Source organism: Diabrotica virgifera, chromosome 4 (assembly GCF_917563875.1).
Source record: "Diabrotica virgifera virgifera chromosome 4, PGI_DIABVI_V3a".
Lineage (NCBI taxonomy): Eukaryota > Metazoa > Arthropoda > Insecta > Coleoptera > Chrysomelidae > Diabrotica > Diabrotica virgifera.
In genome coordinates, this window is record NC_065446.1 from 125,599,218 (window position 1) to 125,618,887 (window position 19,670).

The 19,670-nt window shown below is 36.0% G+C and overlaps 1 protein-coding gene across 1 annotated transcript in view; it reads left to right on the forward strand.

Annotated features, from left to right (window-relative positions):
- Positions 1-800: 800 nt before the first annotated feature.
- Positions 801-19,670, forward strand: part of LOC126883903 (m7GpppX diphosphatase) — a 37,284-nt gene continuing 18,414 nt past the window's right edge. Inside the window, exon 1 of the mRNA XM_050649605.1 lies at positions 801-1,248. Within this exon, the coding sequence (XP_050505562.1) occupies positions 882-1,248 (367 nt within the window). The 5' untranslated portion in view covers positions 801-881. The remainder of the gene's footprint in view (positions 1,249-19,670) is intronic.

Below are 19,670 nucleotides of genomic sequence, written 5' to 3' on the forward strand. Positions count from 1 at the left end.
AAGAATATCCTGTTTGGTTTTGTTTTTTTGTTAATTGTGTAGCGAAATTTGTGAAATTGTAATAGCAAATTAAATATGAAGTGGTTTAAACATTGGATACGCCTATGGATGACAGTTTCGCCATCCAGCAGCCATATTATATCACGTGATTTGGAATGCCTAATTAGGCATTCCAATGAAACGTCAAACATGGCCGGGTGTGGGCAAAATCTAACCTTACATCTAGATTAATTTGTAAAGAAAATCCTGTTTGGTTGTTTTTTTATGTTAATTGTGTAGGGAAATCTGCGAAATTGTGATAACAAATTAAATATGAAGTGGTTTATCGCCTACAGAACTGAATTATCCCATATTAGTTACCAGTTTGTGTCAATAACTACTATGGGATAATTCAGTTATGTAGGCGATAAACTAGTTTATATTTATTTGCTATCACAATTTCGGTGCACAATTAACAATAAAAAACAAAACCAAACAGGATATTCTTTACAAAAACTGATGTAAACCCGATATTATTAAATTTTTGCCCACTGCCGGCCATATTATATCACGTGATTTGGAATGGTCAGACCTTGAGGTAAGTTGTCATTTATCAGGCGCGTAAATTAAATCTTTGTAAAATATTTTGTAAAAACAGAAAAAAAAACACAGAAGAAATAATAATGTAAAAATAAAAATGTTATGGCGATGTTTGCATAACAAATGTTACTTAAAATTGTGTAAAATTCTTGATATTGCATTTTAATTCATAGTTACATCTAAAAAATGTTTGCACTATAATTTGCACCCAGAGGTTTGATTGGGATTAGATACCAGCGCCACGTTCCCGAAACTTTGAAATGAAAGCCGCATCATTTGTTTGAGGTTAAAAAAATTGTAAAATGTCAGCGTCTTCATGTGTTGAGATTATTGAAGCCGAAATAAGTCCGGCAAAGAAGAAACCTAAATTAAATATAGATGAAAACCTGATACAACAAGAAAGTAAAAGTATAAACAATGACCTTACGGATCTGTCAAATTTTAATATAACTGAAATTTTATCTAACAACACAAATCGAAAAACTGTTTGCCTGAGAGGCAGTTTTGAATCCAAAGAAGGTGAGGCTGTTGTAATATTAGAAAAATCTGCGTTTGTAGAGGAAGATTTAAAGACAAAAGAGTATTTCAACAAGAGTAGTTTATTGGAGAAGACCTTCCAGAATGATATCTATGGAGATTACCACTACTTTCCCAATAGAGACTTGAGTGGTAAGTAGGCACTTTTACATTTTTCTTTAACACATTATTTTATGCATGAAGCATTACCTCTTAAGGGAATAATAAGTTAAAAGATAAAATTCACCTTGAAGTTAACCCCTTCATATGAAGTCATTGAAGCTTATGACTATAATATATTAACCCTCGCAACAAAAACTGCCCTAACTCATTATTTTTCATTTTTGAGTTATTACCAATGAACTGTCAATACACATGGAATGGGCATGAAGCAAATTTAATGCGGCCAGGATGAGATAGAAGATAGTCAGGGAAGGAGGGAAGATAATCGCCATCTTTCGTAAACAAAAAAATGATAGTGGTAGTGGTCGTTGTAGGTTGTAGGAATATGGTTATAGTTAGGGTTACCATAATTTATTAAGGCCAAATGCGGACAGGGGCAGTCCAAGGGGTTGTAGCAAATGTAAAATGTGATTTGACTGTGTTGCTACCTCTACATTGTACATGTATGCGAAATGCATATGACACAATTAAAAGTACAGCTGTTTCGCTACAATATGCAACTAACATCGAAAATCTCTGCCAATTTAAAATACATTTACAGCTATGTTTTAACATGCTTTAGACTTTAGACCTAAAAAATAATATTACATTACGATTATTGTCTGCTCGTGCTCATGCGCTGTTGACAAGCAGTGCAACCAACTTAACTAGGTGCTGCGCAGAATGAAATTTCCCACCGTTGGCCCAAGTGTTTTCCATTTTTTTAGTAAAGAAAAGAATCCGGACATTTCTCATATCTGGACGCCAATCCGGACCTGTCTTTCAAATCCGGACTGTCCAGACGAAATCCGGACGTATGGTAACCCTAGTTATAGTTTATATTTTTCTTTTTTGGCCTTTGGGAACTGCACCCATTTAGCCAGTAACACTTCTTAAAATCAAATCCAATCCAACGTTAAAGTACGCAGAGTGATATTATGATTTTAAAAACAGTGATTACATCGGTATGAACTTTTTCTTGTCAGAAATAAATTGGGAGTCACTAAAGGCTTTGAATATTGAGGATGCTGTGTCCAATTTTTACGATATTATCAATCATGCAATATATTCTTATGTTCCTCAAAAAGTATGTAAGACAAGTACATTTCCAGTTTGGTTTAGCCCGGAGTTAAAATGATTAATAATAGAAAAGAAAAAATATCATAAAAGGTACCTATAAGATGTTCAACAATTATGATGATTTTATTATTTTTCATAACTTAAGATCTGAATGTAGTAGACTATGTAAAGATTGTTATAATTTATATGTTAGTTATTCTGAATTTAGAATTAATAGTGATTCAAGCACTTTTTGGAAAAATAAACAGTCGCAAGAAAAATTATGATGTACCTTGCCATTTATATTCGGGAAATGATCAAAGTAGTTCTGGGGAGGAAGCTGTGAATTTATTTGCCAAATTTTTTTCTACAGAGTTCACTAACCACAATACTGCCCCCCACAATATCAATTTGAAAATGCTGGTAACATGAGTTCATGCTCCTTTAACATTAATACTATTTTTGAGAGTATTCACAATTTGTCTCCTAACTAAATTTTGGCCCTGATGTCATTTCTAACTATCTATTAAAACAATGTTTTGTACTATATCTAAGCCATTGTATATACTCTTCAATAAATCTTTGCAAGAAGGGGTTTTCCCTGATTGATGGAAACATAGTTACGTAAAACCTATATTTAAATCTGGTTCAAAGTCAAATATTGACAACTACAGAGCAGTTTGTACTTTATCAAAAATTCCAAAATTATTAGATTATTTAGTTCTAAGCAGCTTACTTGTGAATTCAGTAGTATTCTGGTGAGTGAACAGCATGGTTTTGTACAGGGTAAATCTACAGTAACTAATTTACTTCTTTATCAGAATGACATTGTTATTGCTTTGGAAAACGAGTTACAAGTAGATTCCATCTATACTGACTTTTCCTAAGCATTCGATAAGGTCAATCATAATATCTTACTTGCGAAACTTACAGCATATGGTATTTCTGGAAGACTCTTTGATTGGATGCAAAGTTACCTGACTAATCGAAGTTTAAGTGTAAAAATAGGATGTTTTCTTTCTAATGTCACAAGTAAATGATTTCAGTCACAAGTAAATGATATGGATACGATATGGAACTTAATATTAATAAATGCTTTTAATAACTTTTGCTAGATCCCATTCGCCTATTCACCATCAATATTTTATTAATAATACTCCTGTCACACATGTGAACGAAATTCAGGATTTTGGTATAATATTTGATTGCAAATTAACATTTTACTCTCACATCGACCATACTGTTTTGAAGGCATTTAAGATGTTGGGTTTTGTATTACGTTCATCAAAAGATTTGTTAATTCACAAAATAAAAATCTTATATTGCAGTATCGCGAGATCAATTATTGAATTTGGTTCTTTTGTCTAGTCACCTAGTTATGCATATCAAATCCTAAATGTTGAAAAGGTTCAAAACAAATTTTTACGTTTTGCAGCTTTTAAGATGGGTTTAACAGTTGGAAATAATGATACTTATGACAATATATTAATATTATCTCTGGTGTTATTAACTCCAAAGAATTGATAAGTCTTGTGTGCTTTAATATACCTGCTAGATTGACACAAAATCCACAAATATTCAAGGAACAATGGCATGCTACAAATTATGGTCAATATGCACCAATTAGTAGATTGACCATGTATGGAAACAAGTTTAGCCATCTAATAGATCTGTTTGGTTCTTCAATTTCCTCTATTAAACTAAAACTTGAGCATCTTGAATTTTGAATTTAAAAAAAATTAAATAGATTTAAGTAACTGTTGTAATTGATTCAGTTGTTTTCATCATTTGAAAATAATTTATATTCTTTTTTATTTTTTTTGTTTGTGTTTTATAGTTGTAGTTTTATGTGTATCAAATTTTTATATTTTCATTATTATGACAAAAGCTCTGCTTTATTGTATTTTGTATGTATTGGGTTTATCCTGTTAATAAATAAATAAATAAATAAACAATCAAGGGTAGGGAAGGGAAAAAAAACTTTTCGCACCCACGACGTTCATGGTGACTAACCACAGACTAAGTAGGGATACAGGGTATTATTAATTTACATGACTAATTTTATGATCTAAAGTCTAAAGTTTCAATTTACACGACTTAACATAATCTAGAAGAATCCTAAAGATTGACGGTTTGTTCAAAGCTAGTAAGTTCATCAGATTATATGGGGGATAAACATTTTCTTGCAATAGCTGCATATTCAATAGATTTCTTTGTGTCACATATTTGTCATATGCAAAAAATATATGATCCAAGTCACTCATTGCATTACAATTTTCGCACAAATCCGACTGTATTACATTGATTTTATATAGATGTGCGGGATAACAGGCATGGCCAAATTTTAGTCGAGAGATAGTAACAATATCGTGTCTTAAAAAATCTAAATTTTTATGCCAATAAACTGTCGGGATTTTCGGATGTAAAAGAGTATACCTTGTTGGACAATTTATACAGTACTGATTCCATTGAAGGTTCCAGTTATCATGTAGTCTGGTTTTACTTATGGTTATACATTCTTGAAGTGCAATATCATTCAATGTTTCCTCTCCACTGAAAATGCTGTCTTTTGCTAACTGATCTACTTTTTCATTATTTTCAAGACCAATATGAGCTTTTATCCACGTGAATACTATATTACACTGCATAGTAGTTAGATTAGATAATAGTATCTTAAATTCTTTGATTTAGGGATTTACGTTAACAGAATTTTCATCTAGTTGACTAGAGAAACTTTTTAAAACTGATAATAAGTCGGATAATATGTTTATTTGTTTGAGATTTTTATTTTCGGCGTATTGGCATGCTTTTATGACAGTTTCTGCTGAAAATATTGATGTACTGGAATTAAGTTTAAATTTTTCTTTAAGATCTAGTGATCGTATATAAAAGGCACAGCCCACACCATCACTTTGTTTTGAAGCATCGGCATATATTTGCAGGTGATTAGGGTATTTTGCAGTATAATCATTAAGGGTAGTTTTGCTAAGTGTGTGAAGTTTAGAATATGAGGGAATTAGAATTATTGATGTTTCTAAAGCCTGAAAGAAACCCGATTGAGGTGGCTTTTTAATAATTTTGCTAATATTGCAAGTATTACGAAATGCTGAACATAAGGTGGGAGAAGTTTGTTTCGACCAATATTTTATTGTTAAATCGAAGTAGTTTAGTGCAGAAATTTTCTTACTTAATATTGGATGTTTTATATAGGATTTTAGAATAAACTTTTCAGATAAAAATTTTCTTCTGAGTTCTAAGGGAGGTTCTAGAGCTTCCCCATCAAAGGTTCACAGAGAGTAGAGCGCAGTATCATTAAATGATACACAATAAAATAACTTATATTTATTAAACATATCATGGCACAGTTCTAAAACCTACAAAATAGAATATGCCAAAAAGAAAACTTCTTTTAATGAAGAAGAGAGTTCTGACATATTTAAATCGAACAAAGTATTTAAATTTTTAAATACTGCCCATAGAATAGAATAGAAATATGCTTTATTGTCATCAAAAATTTAAGAATTTTATATTTTATATTCTTACAAGAATCATAAATAAAAACAATAACAAATACAATTTACTAAAATTATATAAATCAACAATATAAATAAAATATAATGAAGTGAAACAAAAAACAGTAACAATCTATTGCACAATTTAAAAAAAAATGGCAAATTGCATAATCTACATTAAGAAATTTAATTAAGCTACTCCATATACAGGGTGTCCCAAAAAGATTGGTCATAAATTATACCACACATTCTTGGGTCAAAAATAGTTCGATTGAACCTAACTTACCTTAGTACAAATGTGCTCATAAAAAAAGTTACAGCCCTATGAAGTTACAAAATGAAAATCGATTTTTTCCAATATATCGAAAACTATTAGAGATTTTTTATTGAAAATGGACATGTACCATTTTTATGGCAGGAGCATCTTAAAACAAAATTATAGTGAAATTTGCCCACCCAATAAAAAATTTATGGGGATTGTGTTCCCTTAAACCCCCCAAACTTTTGTGTACGTTCCAATTAATTCATTATTGTGGTACCACTAGTTAAACACAACTTTTCTAAAACTTTTTTGCCTCCTAGTATTTTTTCGATAAGCCAATTTTTATCGAGATGCGGCTTCTTTTTCAATATATTTATGTAAAAATGTTATGGGGGTTGTGTTTCTTTAAACCCCCCAAATGTTTGTGTATGTTTCAATTAAACCATTTTTGTGGTACCATGCATTAGTTAAACACAGTGTTTTTAAAACTTTTGCTTCTGTCTTTTTTTCATAAGTCACCTTTTATCGAGATGTAGCTTATTTTACAAAATATACCTAAAAATGTAAATTATAAAGTTTTGTAATTTAAAAATAACATCGGATTGGGATTGGGCAGCTGTACCAGAACCCCAAAATTTTATATTTTCATTATTACGACGTATTTTGTATGTATTGGGTTTATCCCGTTAATAAATAAATAAATAAATAAAAAGGAAGACCATATCGAAGATGGGACTCAAACAAAGAAAAATATGTTATTTTGGAAGAGGCTAAATTTATTTCCTTCGGAACAGATCTTATTGCAAAGCAAGCTGAAGATAGTTTCTTGCTTAACACATTGATATGAAGGGACCGTTTAAGGTTGCTATCTAAAAAAATAACAAGAAACTTTACAGAATCAATGATACTGATCTGGCTGTTATAAAGAGGTAAAGGTTGAAGAGGTAAAGGTTGAAGAGCTCCTGTAAAGGATAATTCTACTGTTTTATCTGTGTTAAAAGAGAGTAAATTAGAATCGGACCAGGATTTTATTGTGAGTAGATCAGAAGTTATAGTAGCATGAAGAGTTGCGATATTTGAGTTGCTACAAGTGGTACTGGTATCATCAGCAAAAAGAAAAACTTTTCCATCGATTTTTAAACTAGTGATGTCATTAATAAAGATAAGGAAAAGTAGACCCAATACTGAATCTTGTGGTACCCCACATACAACATTTTTGAGACTAGAGTCTGTATCATTTGCTTTAACCAGTTGTTTCCTATTATCCAAGTAAGATTAAAACCAGTTCAAAGAAATACCTCGAATTCTATAGAAATCTAGTTTTTTTATCAAAAGTTCGTGATTTACACAATCAAAAGCTTTGGCATAATCACAAAAAACAGTGGCAGTGTTCAGATTAGTGTTTAATGCTTGATAAACCTCATGTAGTACATAAAACATGGCATCGGTGGTACATTTATTATTTAAAAAGCTGAACTGATTTTGTGATAAAATGTTATCAACGAGAAAGGACATAAGTCGGGCTTTTATAAGTCTCTCAATAATTTTTTAGAGTACCGGTAGTAATGCAATAGGTCTATAATTGCAAGCATTATATTTTTCACCACCCTTATGAAGAGGAATAATGATGGCCATCTTTAGGCACTCTGGAAATTTACCTTTCCCAAAAGAATCATTCATTAGAGAGACGAAGACTCCCAACACATTGGTTGCATTCGGATGACCACAGCGGCTGACTGTCAGCAGAAATCGGCTGAGTGGTTGTATCCAGCGCTAATGGGGAAAGCTTAGTAAATCTCTCAGCGGCTGACTTCCAGCGGTGTCATCTAAACGCTACTGCTGGCTCAGCTGTCCAGCCGCTGTGGTCGTCCGAACGCACCCATTGTCTGGGAGATTTGAGAAAAATTTTATGGATAGTCCATCGGTACTACAGGAAGATTTGCTTTTGATACTGTTGATTGTTTGGATCAGTTCAGATAGATTTATCAACCGGTCTTATAAAGAATGAATTCGAGACCTTTCTTGAATTAGCGAGATAGGAAATGGGATCTTATTGTGACACAATAGTTGATGTTATATTTTTACTCATATTAACAAAGTATTCATTTAGATTTTCTGGGTCTCTTTTTTTTTTTTTTTTTTTTTTTTTTTTTTTTTGGAAGGAGGAAATCTTCATAAGACCGTCAGGGTAGACCGCAGCACCCCAAGAAATTAGTGTTCTGCCCTCTACCCTGGTGTGTGGGATTCAGTCCGCTTGCCCGATTCAGACACCCGTGAAGCCGAGCGAATCAATCGTGAAAACGCAACTGCCTACCCACTAAAACCCCCCTCATTCCAGCCGTGGACACCCGGTACGTATTTTTAACAAACGTTACTTCAGATGCCCCGCTGCTGACGCTATCTCTACTCCATGTCGGTGGAGCCGACTGTGAGGAGTAGTTATTCTTTTATTTGTTCTAGAAATAAAACATTGAGTACTGTGTACAAAAAGAAGAGTATATGAAAAAAGTTAAAATAAAACGAAGTTTACACAACTGAAATAAAATAAAGTAAGATAAAATAAGTATTCATAAAACATTGTAAAGATAAAAGTGTATAGATAAAGGTGTATAAGTAAAATAAATGATAAAATGTCCTTGACGATGTCTTCTGTCACTCTCTCATCTCCCATCTTGTCTCGCTCTCTCTCTCGTTTCCTTTTTTTTTATTATCTCTGTTATTAGGTGTACTATCACGTTGAAATTTTCTTTGCTTTGCATGGCTACATTCATTATAGTCTCTGGTGTTATCTCACCTAGTTTTCTTCTCATGTCTTGTTGTTTATCGTGGAAAACGTTGCAATGGAATACACAATGCTCTGCGTCGTCACGCACTCCACATTCTATACATAAGTCATCTTCAGTTTTCCTTATACGATATGTGTAAGACCTGAATGAGCCGTGCCCGGTCAGGAATTGTGTAAAAAAGTAATTTATTCTTTTAAACCTACATTGGTACCACTCTTTCACATCTGGAATTAGTGTTTTCGTCCATTGTGCTTTTTCTATCTGTTGCTCCCATTCTTGTTGCCATTCGTTTAGCATTTGCTCTCTTACCTCGGCTTTCACTCCTATTAGGTGACCGTTATCATTTTCGTATATAATCTTACGCTCTTTTGCTAGGAGGTGAATGGGGAGCGTACCCGCGATCACCTGTAGAGCTATCGTCGATGTAGTTCGGTATGGACTTACTACCTTCAGGAGGGGTTTTCTTTGACTTCTCGTTAATATTTCCTCATATTTTTTGTATCTCATCGCTTCAAGCCATACAGGTGCCCCATATAGGAGGGTGGATTGTACTACCTGGAGATACAATTTTCTTTTATAGTTGCTAGGTCCGCCTATATTTGGCATAATCTTTGTCATAGCAGCAATTCTCTGTTCAGCTTTCTGAACTGTATTTATAAGGTGTTTAGTGTATCTCAAACCTGAATCAAGGTGTATGCCCAGATATTTAGCACAGTTACTCGGTTCTATAATACTACCATTTAAATCAAAGCTCAAAGTTGGTCTCTGTCTTGGTCCCTTTAATATTACTATGTCTGTTTTACTACTTGCCAACTCTAGGTCATTCTCTGTCATCCACCTGTTGACTTTTCTGTAACAACTTATCACCTTTTCTTCAATATCCCCGTTTATGTTAGACTCTATTAGGATTGCAAGGTCATCTGCATATGCTATGGCGTAGGTGTCTTGCCCATAGTCTATTTCCAATACCCCGTTGTACAGTACATTCCATAGAGTAGGTCCCAAAACGGACCCTTGCGGTACTCCTGATGAGAGTTTCATGTCTGTATTATATGCCACATTTAAATATCTGTTTGTCAGGTATTTATTTATAATATTTATGATGTAGTCTGACACTCCTGCCACTTCGAGCTTCGTTAGTATGTGATGCCAATTTGCAGAGTTGAAGGCGTTCTTCACGTCGAACATCACAAGAATGGCCCATCTTTTTTCTGATCTTTTTACAGTATCAGAGATCTTCTTCACCGCATCTATAGCCGATCTGGATTTTCTAAAACCGTACTGTCTATCTGAAATTTTTCCCAGAATTTCAAGTTCGTCTTCAAGACTTTTCTTTATAAGACCTTCATATAATTTTCCTATGCAATCTAGTAAGCATAGAGGTCTATATGAGCTGGCTTCGTCCGGGTTCTTTCCTGGTTTTGGTAATAATACGAGTCTCGCCAACTTCAGTTTATCTGGGAATTCTTGTGTGTTCAACAATTCATTGAATACTTTGCGCATCACTTCAGGTTTCTCTTTTACTACCAGTTTTATTGCTTCTGGCGTTACTTTATCTGGACCTGGTGCTTTTCCTGGCTTTATACTTTCTGCTGCTTGTATGATCTCTTCAGTAGTGAACTCTGCAGGTCTAATATTATTGTCTATCCGTAGGAATGTGTTGTCGGGCTTCCTTGGAAATAGAGTGTTCGCTATTTCCATCTTTCGTTTTGCACAAAGGTTATATGGGGACTCGAACCTTAGACTTTTCATGGCGATCTTATATGCTTCGCCCCGTATGTCTTCTTCCAGCGCGGCACACAAATCCTGCCAACATGTGCGTTTAGCCCTTTTAATTTCACTACTTAATTCTTTTTTGGCTCTCTTATATGCCTCCTTATGTTCTTCTTGGTTTCTATGCCTTTGTGCTATTCGCCTGCGTCTTAAGCATTCCTCTCGCTTATTTTGGATTTGGTCATTCCACCAGTAGGGTATTGTATATGTAGTGTGCCTATTTATGGTACTTCTGTGTGCATTTATGATATTTTCTCGGAGCTCGTTAAAGTTGGTAGTTTCTTCTTGTAGGTTATTTATTTCTCTTTTAAATTTTTCCTTGTCGAATACTGCTCTCTTCCTGCCGTATTTCGTGACCTTGGTGCCAATTTCGTAAGTAATGTACCTGTGAAAGGTGAAAAGGTTCTCGTCCAGTACGTCCCAATCCCTGATCTTTTTGGCAACACCACCGCTAGTTATGGTGACATCTATGTGGCTTTTCGATGTACCTCTCACAAAGGTTGGTTTTCCATTGTTTAGCACTATGAGGTCCGCCGCGGAGATCCACTCATTCCAAATTTCACCCCTCTCGTCGTTTCGGGGGGATCCCCATAGAATGGACTTTGCATTTATGTCTCCCGCTACTAAAAAATGTTTCTCCCTCTGTGTCGTGTCTATTATCTTCTCCGCGTGTTGTCTGTAACGCTCTCTAGTAATATTCGGGGAAATATAGCATGCTATTATGGTTATTTTGTCGATTTTTATTGTTACATGCCCCTCTTTTCTTACTATTTTATTGATGCACACGTTTCTATTTAGTATTTTTATCGCTACGTCGATGTTATTATCATATATCCAACCTTTATTCGTAGCTATTCTCTTATTAGGTTCTGGGACGATCAAGAGATCTGCCTCTATCTCCAAGGCTTTCGCGTGAATTAAGTCGTGTGTTACCTTTGCTCTTCCGGCGTTGACTTGTAATATTTTTAGTCTCTTTGTCCCTATCGAATCCATTTTTAATATCTACCAGTAACTTATTATGTCATTTAGATGGGTGGTGGTGTCTGCTATTATGATTATCCAATGATAATTTTCTGGACACTATCCGGCGACAGTTCATCCACCTTCTGACTTACAGCTTCAGGTGTTCGAGCCTCGCTGAGTGTCATCTGTATTTCGTCGCAGGCTTTCGAAAACTCCATCATAAGAGGGTCTTCGAGAACTTCGGCTTTTTCAGTAGGTACTTCGACCTGTCGCACTGTAGATACGTCGCCGGCCTGGTCAAACTCGTTTAGAAGTGAGTCCTGCGCAGTTTCTGTATTTTGCGGGGGTTTTAGAGGATGCTCAGGTTCAACTGAAGGAGAAGTAAAGCGGATTAGGGAACTATGTCCTTGTTGTTCGCTCTTTCTTGCCCTTTTTAGGGCGGTTTTGAATTCTGGGCAATCCATGCTGCCCGTCCTGTGCTGTGAGTCACATAGAACACACCATTCGACATCATTGCACTCCTTTATATTGTGGCCGGTTTTTCCACACCGGTAGCACGTGCCGCTTCGGTCTGGTCCTTTACAAACATTTGTGCTGTGGGTGTATCCCCAACACTTGCTACACCTCATTACCTTGAGTCTCTTTTCTATTTGACATCTTACGATGCCAACTCTAAGGTAGCCTTTGTCTGCCATAACGTTTGCCACTGGTACCGGTACTACTACCGTCGTGGCCTGGGTTTGTCCCTTAAGGGGGCGGAGGTCTCCCATCTTGTAAAAATCCTCCCACTTACCGAATTGTTCCTCGAAAGCATTCTTTATTTCATCTGAGGTAGCATCTAGTGCCATCCCACGGATGTGCAGGGTTACTGTTTTGTTTTCGTCACCAAGCTGGACAGCCCCTCATTCCTCCATCCTGGGCCCCTATAGCAGTCTTGATCTTTTGCAAGGCTGCTCTATCTTTGTCCAGTGTAATTAGAAGTTTGCCGTCCTTGGTACTCCTAAGAGAGCGGACTACATCGGAGGCATCCGTACTCCTCACAGCTGTCTTAACAGATTTTAATATGTCTTTATAGTCACCATCTTTTTTGGTGACTATCATACCGTAGGTTGGTCTTTCTCTTTTCTGGGCCGTTGTATGGATCAAAACGTCTATGTTTGTGTCACGGAAAATGACCTCACACATCTTTCTAAGCTCTGACACAGATAGGCTGCTTACATGGTGCAAAGCAACCTTCCCCATTTTTTCCGGGATCTTCTTTCACCCTACAGATCTTCTCCCATAGATCCACATTCTGTCCACTGATTTTAGCCTTAATGATTCGGTTTGTCACAGTTGTGCCTTTACTGATTAGCCTAACCCTTCGCTCCAGTACTTCGTATTGGTCATTTAGTTCGGTTAATTCAGGGTATCTATCTCTGTAGAGACGTTGGACACTGAAATTCATTGCCTCATCTTTCGGCTCCACAAAGACCACCTTTGTCACTTCACTCGATGTCTTTACCGGGTCTCCGATTATCACCTTAGTACGCTTAAATAATTTTTCGTCCCACTCCTGGGATGAGATCTTCTCCCAGTCACCAACAGTCTTTACTCGGTCAATATTTGTAATGACCTGTTTTGGGCCCCCATGCCACGCGTCTGTTTGCGTTTCTATCTCCATTGTCATCTTCTCTACTGGCTCGTATCGGTGTTTACTGAGCCAGTTGACAACGGGGTCATTTTTAAAGGTAGTACTTGTTTTCCTCAGCTGAATAGCCACTTCTTTAATACCTTTATGAGTATTTGGTACATCGTTTATGAGCTTCTGTAGCTCACTTACAAGCTTTTCATACCTATTTAGTCCTTCCATAATAGTGAAATACTCACAACTTTCTTTCCTTTTATATATGGTCTGGCCTCCATCTTGTTCTACTTTCCTCTTTGTACCCGTGTTAACAGGTACCAGGCTTGGAAGAGAGTTTATCCTATTCCTCCGTCTACTTATGTCTGGTATCTCGGTTGGGAGAGAGTTCACTCTCTTCCTGCCGCCACTACTTATGTCTGATTGACTCGGATTTTGTGCACCGTCCGAGTCGCTGTTTATATTTATGACTTGAATGTTATTCCTTTCCATTTAAGTCCCACGAGTAGCTAGGGAATATTCGTCCTCTACTGCAGAGCCCCGCATGCAGCAGTAAGGCCATATACAATGGAGTTTCGCCCGGTTCCCCAAGGGCTCCGTTTGTGACCGTCTAACGCTAGGCCATTCGCCACTTTGGCACGGATCGCTGAACACCGTGTGGTTGCGGATTTTTTATCGAGGTTTACTCCTCTAGGCTTTTTATCACGGTTGCCTCCGGATGCAGTAGCAGTCTGTATTCACAGGCTGCTTGGAATTTCCGCGTAACTGCTGCCTTCCCTGTTACGCGGGATTTGGAAAGGATGTGCGGTGGGAAAAGGTATTTAGATGGGGTAAGACATGGCGGCTACTCACGGTGGGTATGTCGAGAATGTTCTCGAAAAAATGAGGTTTGTGATCGGAGCCCAGCGGAGGGGCTCCCCGCCCAATGCGTAGTGCCCCTGCGCCTGCCTCCGGCCAGAAACTCCGGGGTGGGCGAGGTTGAATTTGGGGGTTAGGGTAGCCGCAAGGGAGTTGGGAGGTGATATCCAGCTGCTGAAGGCGAAGGCGCCGCAACTACTCGCCTTAGTTGCGGCACCTTTTAGCGTCCAGCGGCGGTGTCCGGCGGCCACCCGGTGCACAGTCGCTGGACGCTGGGACCGTTCTTGGTTTCACCGGTCGTGCTCCCCTCACAATTTTAGGGACCACGACCCATTACTCGGCCCTCCCACCGTCGTCGAGGTAAAATATACAGTCCCAGGGAGAGATTTTCTGGGTCTGGAAGGGAAAATGTTTGAGCTGTGTGAGTTTTATTTCGAAGATTGTTTATTATGGACCAAGTTTCTTTTGCAACACTTTTAGAGCTTCTCAGACGATTTTGATAGTACAATTTTTTAGCTGATTTTATAAGTTTTAAATAGATTGCCCTGTACTTGGTGATATACTCGGTAACAGAGACGTTGATATGAGGTCCATTTCCCCGATTTAAGTTTTATATAGGCAACTCAAATTACATGGCCCAAATTTTCTCTGACTCTTTTTTGTCTCTCTCTAGGACCTCTCTCTTGTATGTTTGACGAAATCTCGCTTCACTGTTTGAATGGGACATGGCCATTCCATCAGTATTGACAGTTCGTTGGTTATTACTCTACACACTGTGATGTGGGTAACTGTTACAATAGCTAAAGAACAACTGTGAATGTTAATTTTTAATCAATTTTATTTTAAAAGCAATGAGTTTACAATTTCCCTCAAAAACTTAACAATTAATTGGTTATGTATTTGTCACATATCAATCCTTGGATAAAAGACAAAAATTTATCTAAGTCATATCGACCAATTTCTTTAATGTCGTGTATAAGTAAAACCTTCGAAAGATTAATCAAAGCTCGACTAGAATGGTTTTTAGAATCAAATTGTATTTTACCTAGTACACAATATGGATTTCGCCGAGGCCTTGGATCATTGGATGTAGTAACGAAGCTAGTTACAGATATACAAATTGCGTTGTTTAAAAATAAGTACCTAGTTTGTTTGTTTCTGGATATAAAAGGAGCTTATGATTCAGTAGATCTTAACATACTAAAATATAAAATGTGTTCACTTGGTTTCAATAATGAAATCTGTAATAATATATTAAATCTATATACTAATAGAACAATATGGATAAAAGATCATAGAAATATACTACACGGACCAAGAGTTGTAAATCAAGGTCTGCCACAGGGTTCAGTATTAAGTCCAACATTATTCAACTTATATTCTGCTAGTATTCATAGTTTGTTTGACGAAAACATTAAATGTTTACAATATGCAGATGATATCTGTATATACTCCACCCAAAAAACCTACGACGGCTGTCTACGGTCATTGAGGCATATAGTTGAAATTATTATACAATTGACAAATGAACATAATATGACAATGTCCACAGAAAAATCCAATATTATGTTTTTCACCAGGCATAGGTTGCGCGCACCGGGAAACGTAACCTCGAGTGGGCATACTATACCAGTGGTGAATCAGTATAAGTATCTAGGGATAGTACTAGATAATAAACTTCTGTGGACTAAACATATTCAATACATCAAAGGTAAGTGTGGAAAAAAAATAAATATACTAAGGTGTATTACCAACAGAAAATGGAGTGCAGACCCCAAAACAGCTTTATTGTTCTACAATGCTTGTATTCGGTCAGTCGTGGACTATGGGTGTTGGATATATGGATCAGCAAGTAATACGAATTTAAAAATATTAGATCGGATACAATACAGATGCTTGAGAATATGTTTAAGTGCAATGGTATCCACTCCAATAAACGTTATGCTAGCAGAGTGTAATGAAATCCCATTAAATTTACGTAGACAATTTTTAGCTCAAAAATACTGCATAAAGCTAAGAAACACTGAGTCAGACCTTTTAACAAGTCTGGCTTTATTAAACATGGAAAACTTAACTAGCAAATATTGGAGAATAAAAAATTCACCACCACTAACAGATGCATTCATTGAAACCAGGAATTATACAGATTTACACAACAGTAAATTATTACCAATTTATAAATTTCCGTATAAAACTTTGATAAAAAAACCAAGAATCATAATTCCTAAATATACAGAATCAAATCATTTAAATAATATTTTAGTAAAATCTATACTGAGCGACTTTGTGGATTATACAGTAATTTACACAGATGGTTCTAAAAATCAAACAGGAGTAGGATGTGCTATGTATGTGCAAAATACCCATCAACATAATAATTATAAATTATCTAGTATTAGTAGTATTTTTACAGCTGAGATTATAGCCATCGAAAAAGCTCTAGAATGGATCAAAGAGAATAATATTGAAAAAGCTGTGATAATAACAGACTCCAGATCTGCAATATATGCAATTCAAAACACTGATTTTAATTCATACAAATCAAAAATTTTATGTAATATAAAAAATAATTTGTCTAAAGTGGAAGTAGTATTTATATGGGCAAAAGGGCATGCCGGTATACTGGGTAATGAGAAAGTGGATGAGTAGGCCAAAGATGCAATAAAAAATGGTGAGATCCTAACTCAAATCTTATCGACAGATGCAATAAATGATGTCAAAGATAGAATAAATAAAATATGGAAAAAACAATGGAAAAATATTTCAAGCATATCAAAAAATTTATATTTTTCTTTACATCAAGAACTTCCTCCGCCACCTGAATACATATTTAAGTATAACCTGCCAAAGCAAGATATTTCTACTATCGTCAGATTAAAAACTCGACACGGAAAATATGAGGCACATCTGCACAAATTAGGAATAGTTAATTCATCAGTCTGTTTTTGTGATAATGTTTCGATTAGAGATTTGAACCATATTTTCTTTGAATGCAAAATTAACGAGAGATATATAAATCAATTGTATTACAATTTACGACAAACACAAGTTCATTTTCCAATTAGTATAGAATATCTACTAAGTTGTCATAAAATGGAAATATTTAAATTACTCATAAACTACTTGAAAGAAACAAATATAGTCATTTGAGTCAGATAGGTGGGAATATAACAAAACTAATAAATTGAGCTAAAAATAAAATAAAAATCTGTGGCTAACGGACCCGCATCCAAGCCATTTTTTCACACACACACACACACACACACAATCCTTGGATGGATATTAACCCTCTAGTATACAACTCCACCTCAAGCGGACCATCATAAAAGTTTCCAGTTTTAAAAATTTGGCAAATCAGACAAATTTTTAAACAGTAATTTTACTAAATTGCAAATTGCTGCAAATTTTACTAAAAAAATTCGTGCCGTGCATTATGGGGTTAAGTATTCTTTTACAAGAACAAGAACAAGAGTGGGGTGGCTGTTACATCCTCCCCCTTTGCACCACCCTGGCGACTCGCTGGTGGTGCAACAGAAGTTAAGCAGGAATAGAGCTCTACAGGATAGCAAGGACACTGTTCTGGTCAGGTTTGTCTACATCTGGCAGGACGTTCAGATTCAGGTTCGGCCTCAATTTGAGCAAGGGCATCTCTGAGAGGAGGTTCCATTTCGCTATCTTCTAATACAGGTTTCGAAGACTCTGGCTTCCAAAGGTTTCACTGGACAACCTCTTGTAATAAGAGGTTGAACTGGAACAGGGCGCTGATCTGGGTCGGGCTGGAAAGATGTCAGGGCTGAGACATATTTTCGAGCACGATCATCAGGATTGTTGACAGGTGAAAACAGGTTGTAGGAGACAGCATTTTGATCACCTTGTAAGTTCCGTCACTATACAGCATGGATTTTGACATTATTGACTTAGAAGTGTCACTTAGTATTCAGTTTAGTTAGTTTTCGTTGGGAGAGTCAGTATGGTTCTCCATAGAAACTAGGTATATTTTGTTTTTAGAGCAGGAGGAGTAATTCAAATTTACACATCTGTAATGCTTGTTTATAATTGGTCTAACGTCAGGCAAGTTTACTCCACTGTTATGAAATTTTGGCACTATTGACATTTATGAAATTTTGACACTATTGGCATTTCATAGGTTAAATAAGACATTTCGGCGATTGTTTGTGTTTTCTGCTTTATTTCTTTAATTTTAGATTTTTAGTCTACTCTTATATAAAAAGCATTTTTTTCTAGAACTCTTTAGTGCCATATTAGTATAATATAATGTTTATGGATTACTGTCAAAAGCCAATATGATCAACCAAAAGAGAATGAATCAAGTTCTTTGTATTTGATTTGATTAGTTTCCCGTCTACCGGGCACCGAAAGTTTTAGCGACTACAGTCGTTTCCTGCTGCGAAAAGGTTAAAAACAAAGCATAGCTACATACAGTCCGTACAATATACAGTGCCGGCAAAAAAAAAATCTTTACATTGTCAAATAAATCACCAAATTTGAAGACAATTTGCATGCGTTCTGTCTGCGCTTGGAGGGTGGGGAGGGGAGGGGGATTCGGGATACGTTCGGCTGCAATGTTTCAGTTGATAAATAGCCCCTCTTGAAGCACCAATATCACGTACTACGGTAATTACAGAGTCTCCTTTCTCCAGTAATGTTAAAGCACGAACCTTCTCCTCTTTTGTAAGTCTTTCGACCCATATTTGTCAGTTCAATTTAGAATTTGACGATCTCAAACTTTACGCGGTAAATGAGAAGAAGTTTAACACTGACTACCCTCACAAAGCCAACTGTTTACAGTGCAAATGCGCAGAATACCCTAAATAAGCCAAGCGGTCCGCAAACTACAGATAATTGCTGTCGCAAGTACGATATCCCCCCTCCCCTACCCTCCCCTCCTAGCGCAGACAGAACGCATGCAAATTGTCTTCAAATTTGGTGATTTATTTGGGAATGTAAAGATTTTTTTTGCCGGCACTGTATATACCTTTGCATGTCATTATATACGTCAGAGATCTCAGTTGACATTTTTGCCTAATTACAAAAAAATTCTTGAATTCATTCTAACACATTAACCGCCATGTTAAATTTTTTTTTGCCTTCAGGCTCGTTCGGAATCTCAATGTTAATGTGAATTATATTTAACTCACTGAGCGCCTGGGTCAAACAAGGCGTGAGTTAAATACAACTTACGTGGCGGTATCACGTAAAACGAAACAAATTAATATTTAATGTAAATAAACAGAAACTATTGGAAATAGAAAACAAGAATTAAGTTATAATCTTACGTTAATACCCCAGGCTGTGGGTGAAAAATAGGTCGATTTCAGGATATAATTCAGGAATTTTTGAAACCTATCAGGTGTTGTAAAGGACGATATCTATTGCGATTTTCATTTGTTAAATTTGCAATTTTTAATGATTTTTAATTTTGCAGCTTAGGATATTGATTTTAGAGAAAAACTTTTTAATAGAAAGTTGTAGTAAATTAAAAAACCTACAATTTGAGGTATCGTAGGTTTAATTTCGTTAATTGGTTATTGCAAAACAGCCCGCGAAAGGTCCAA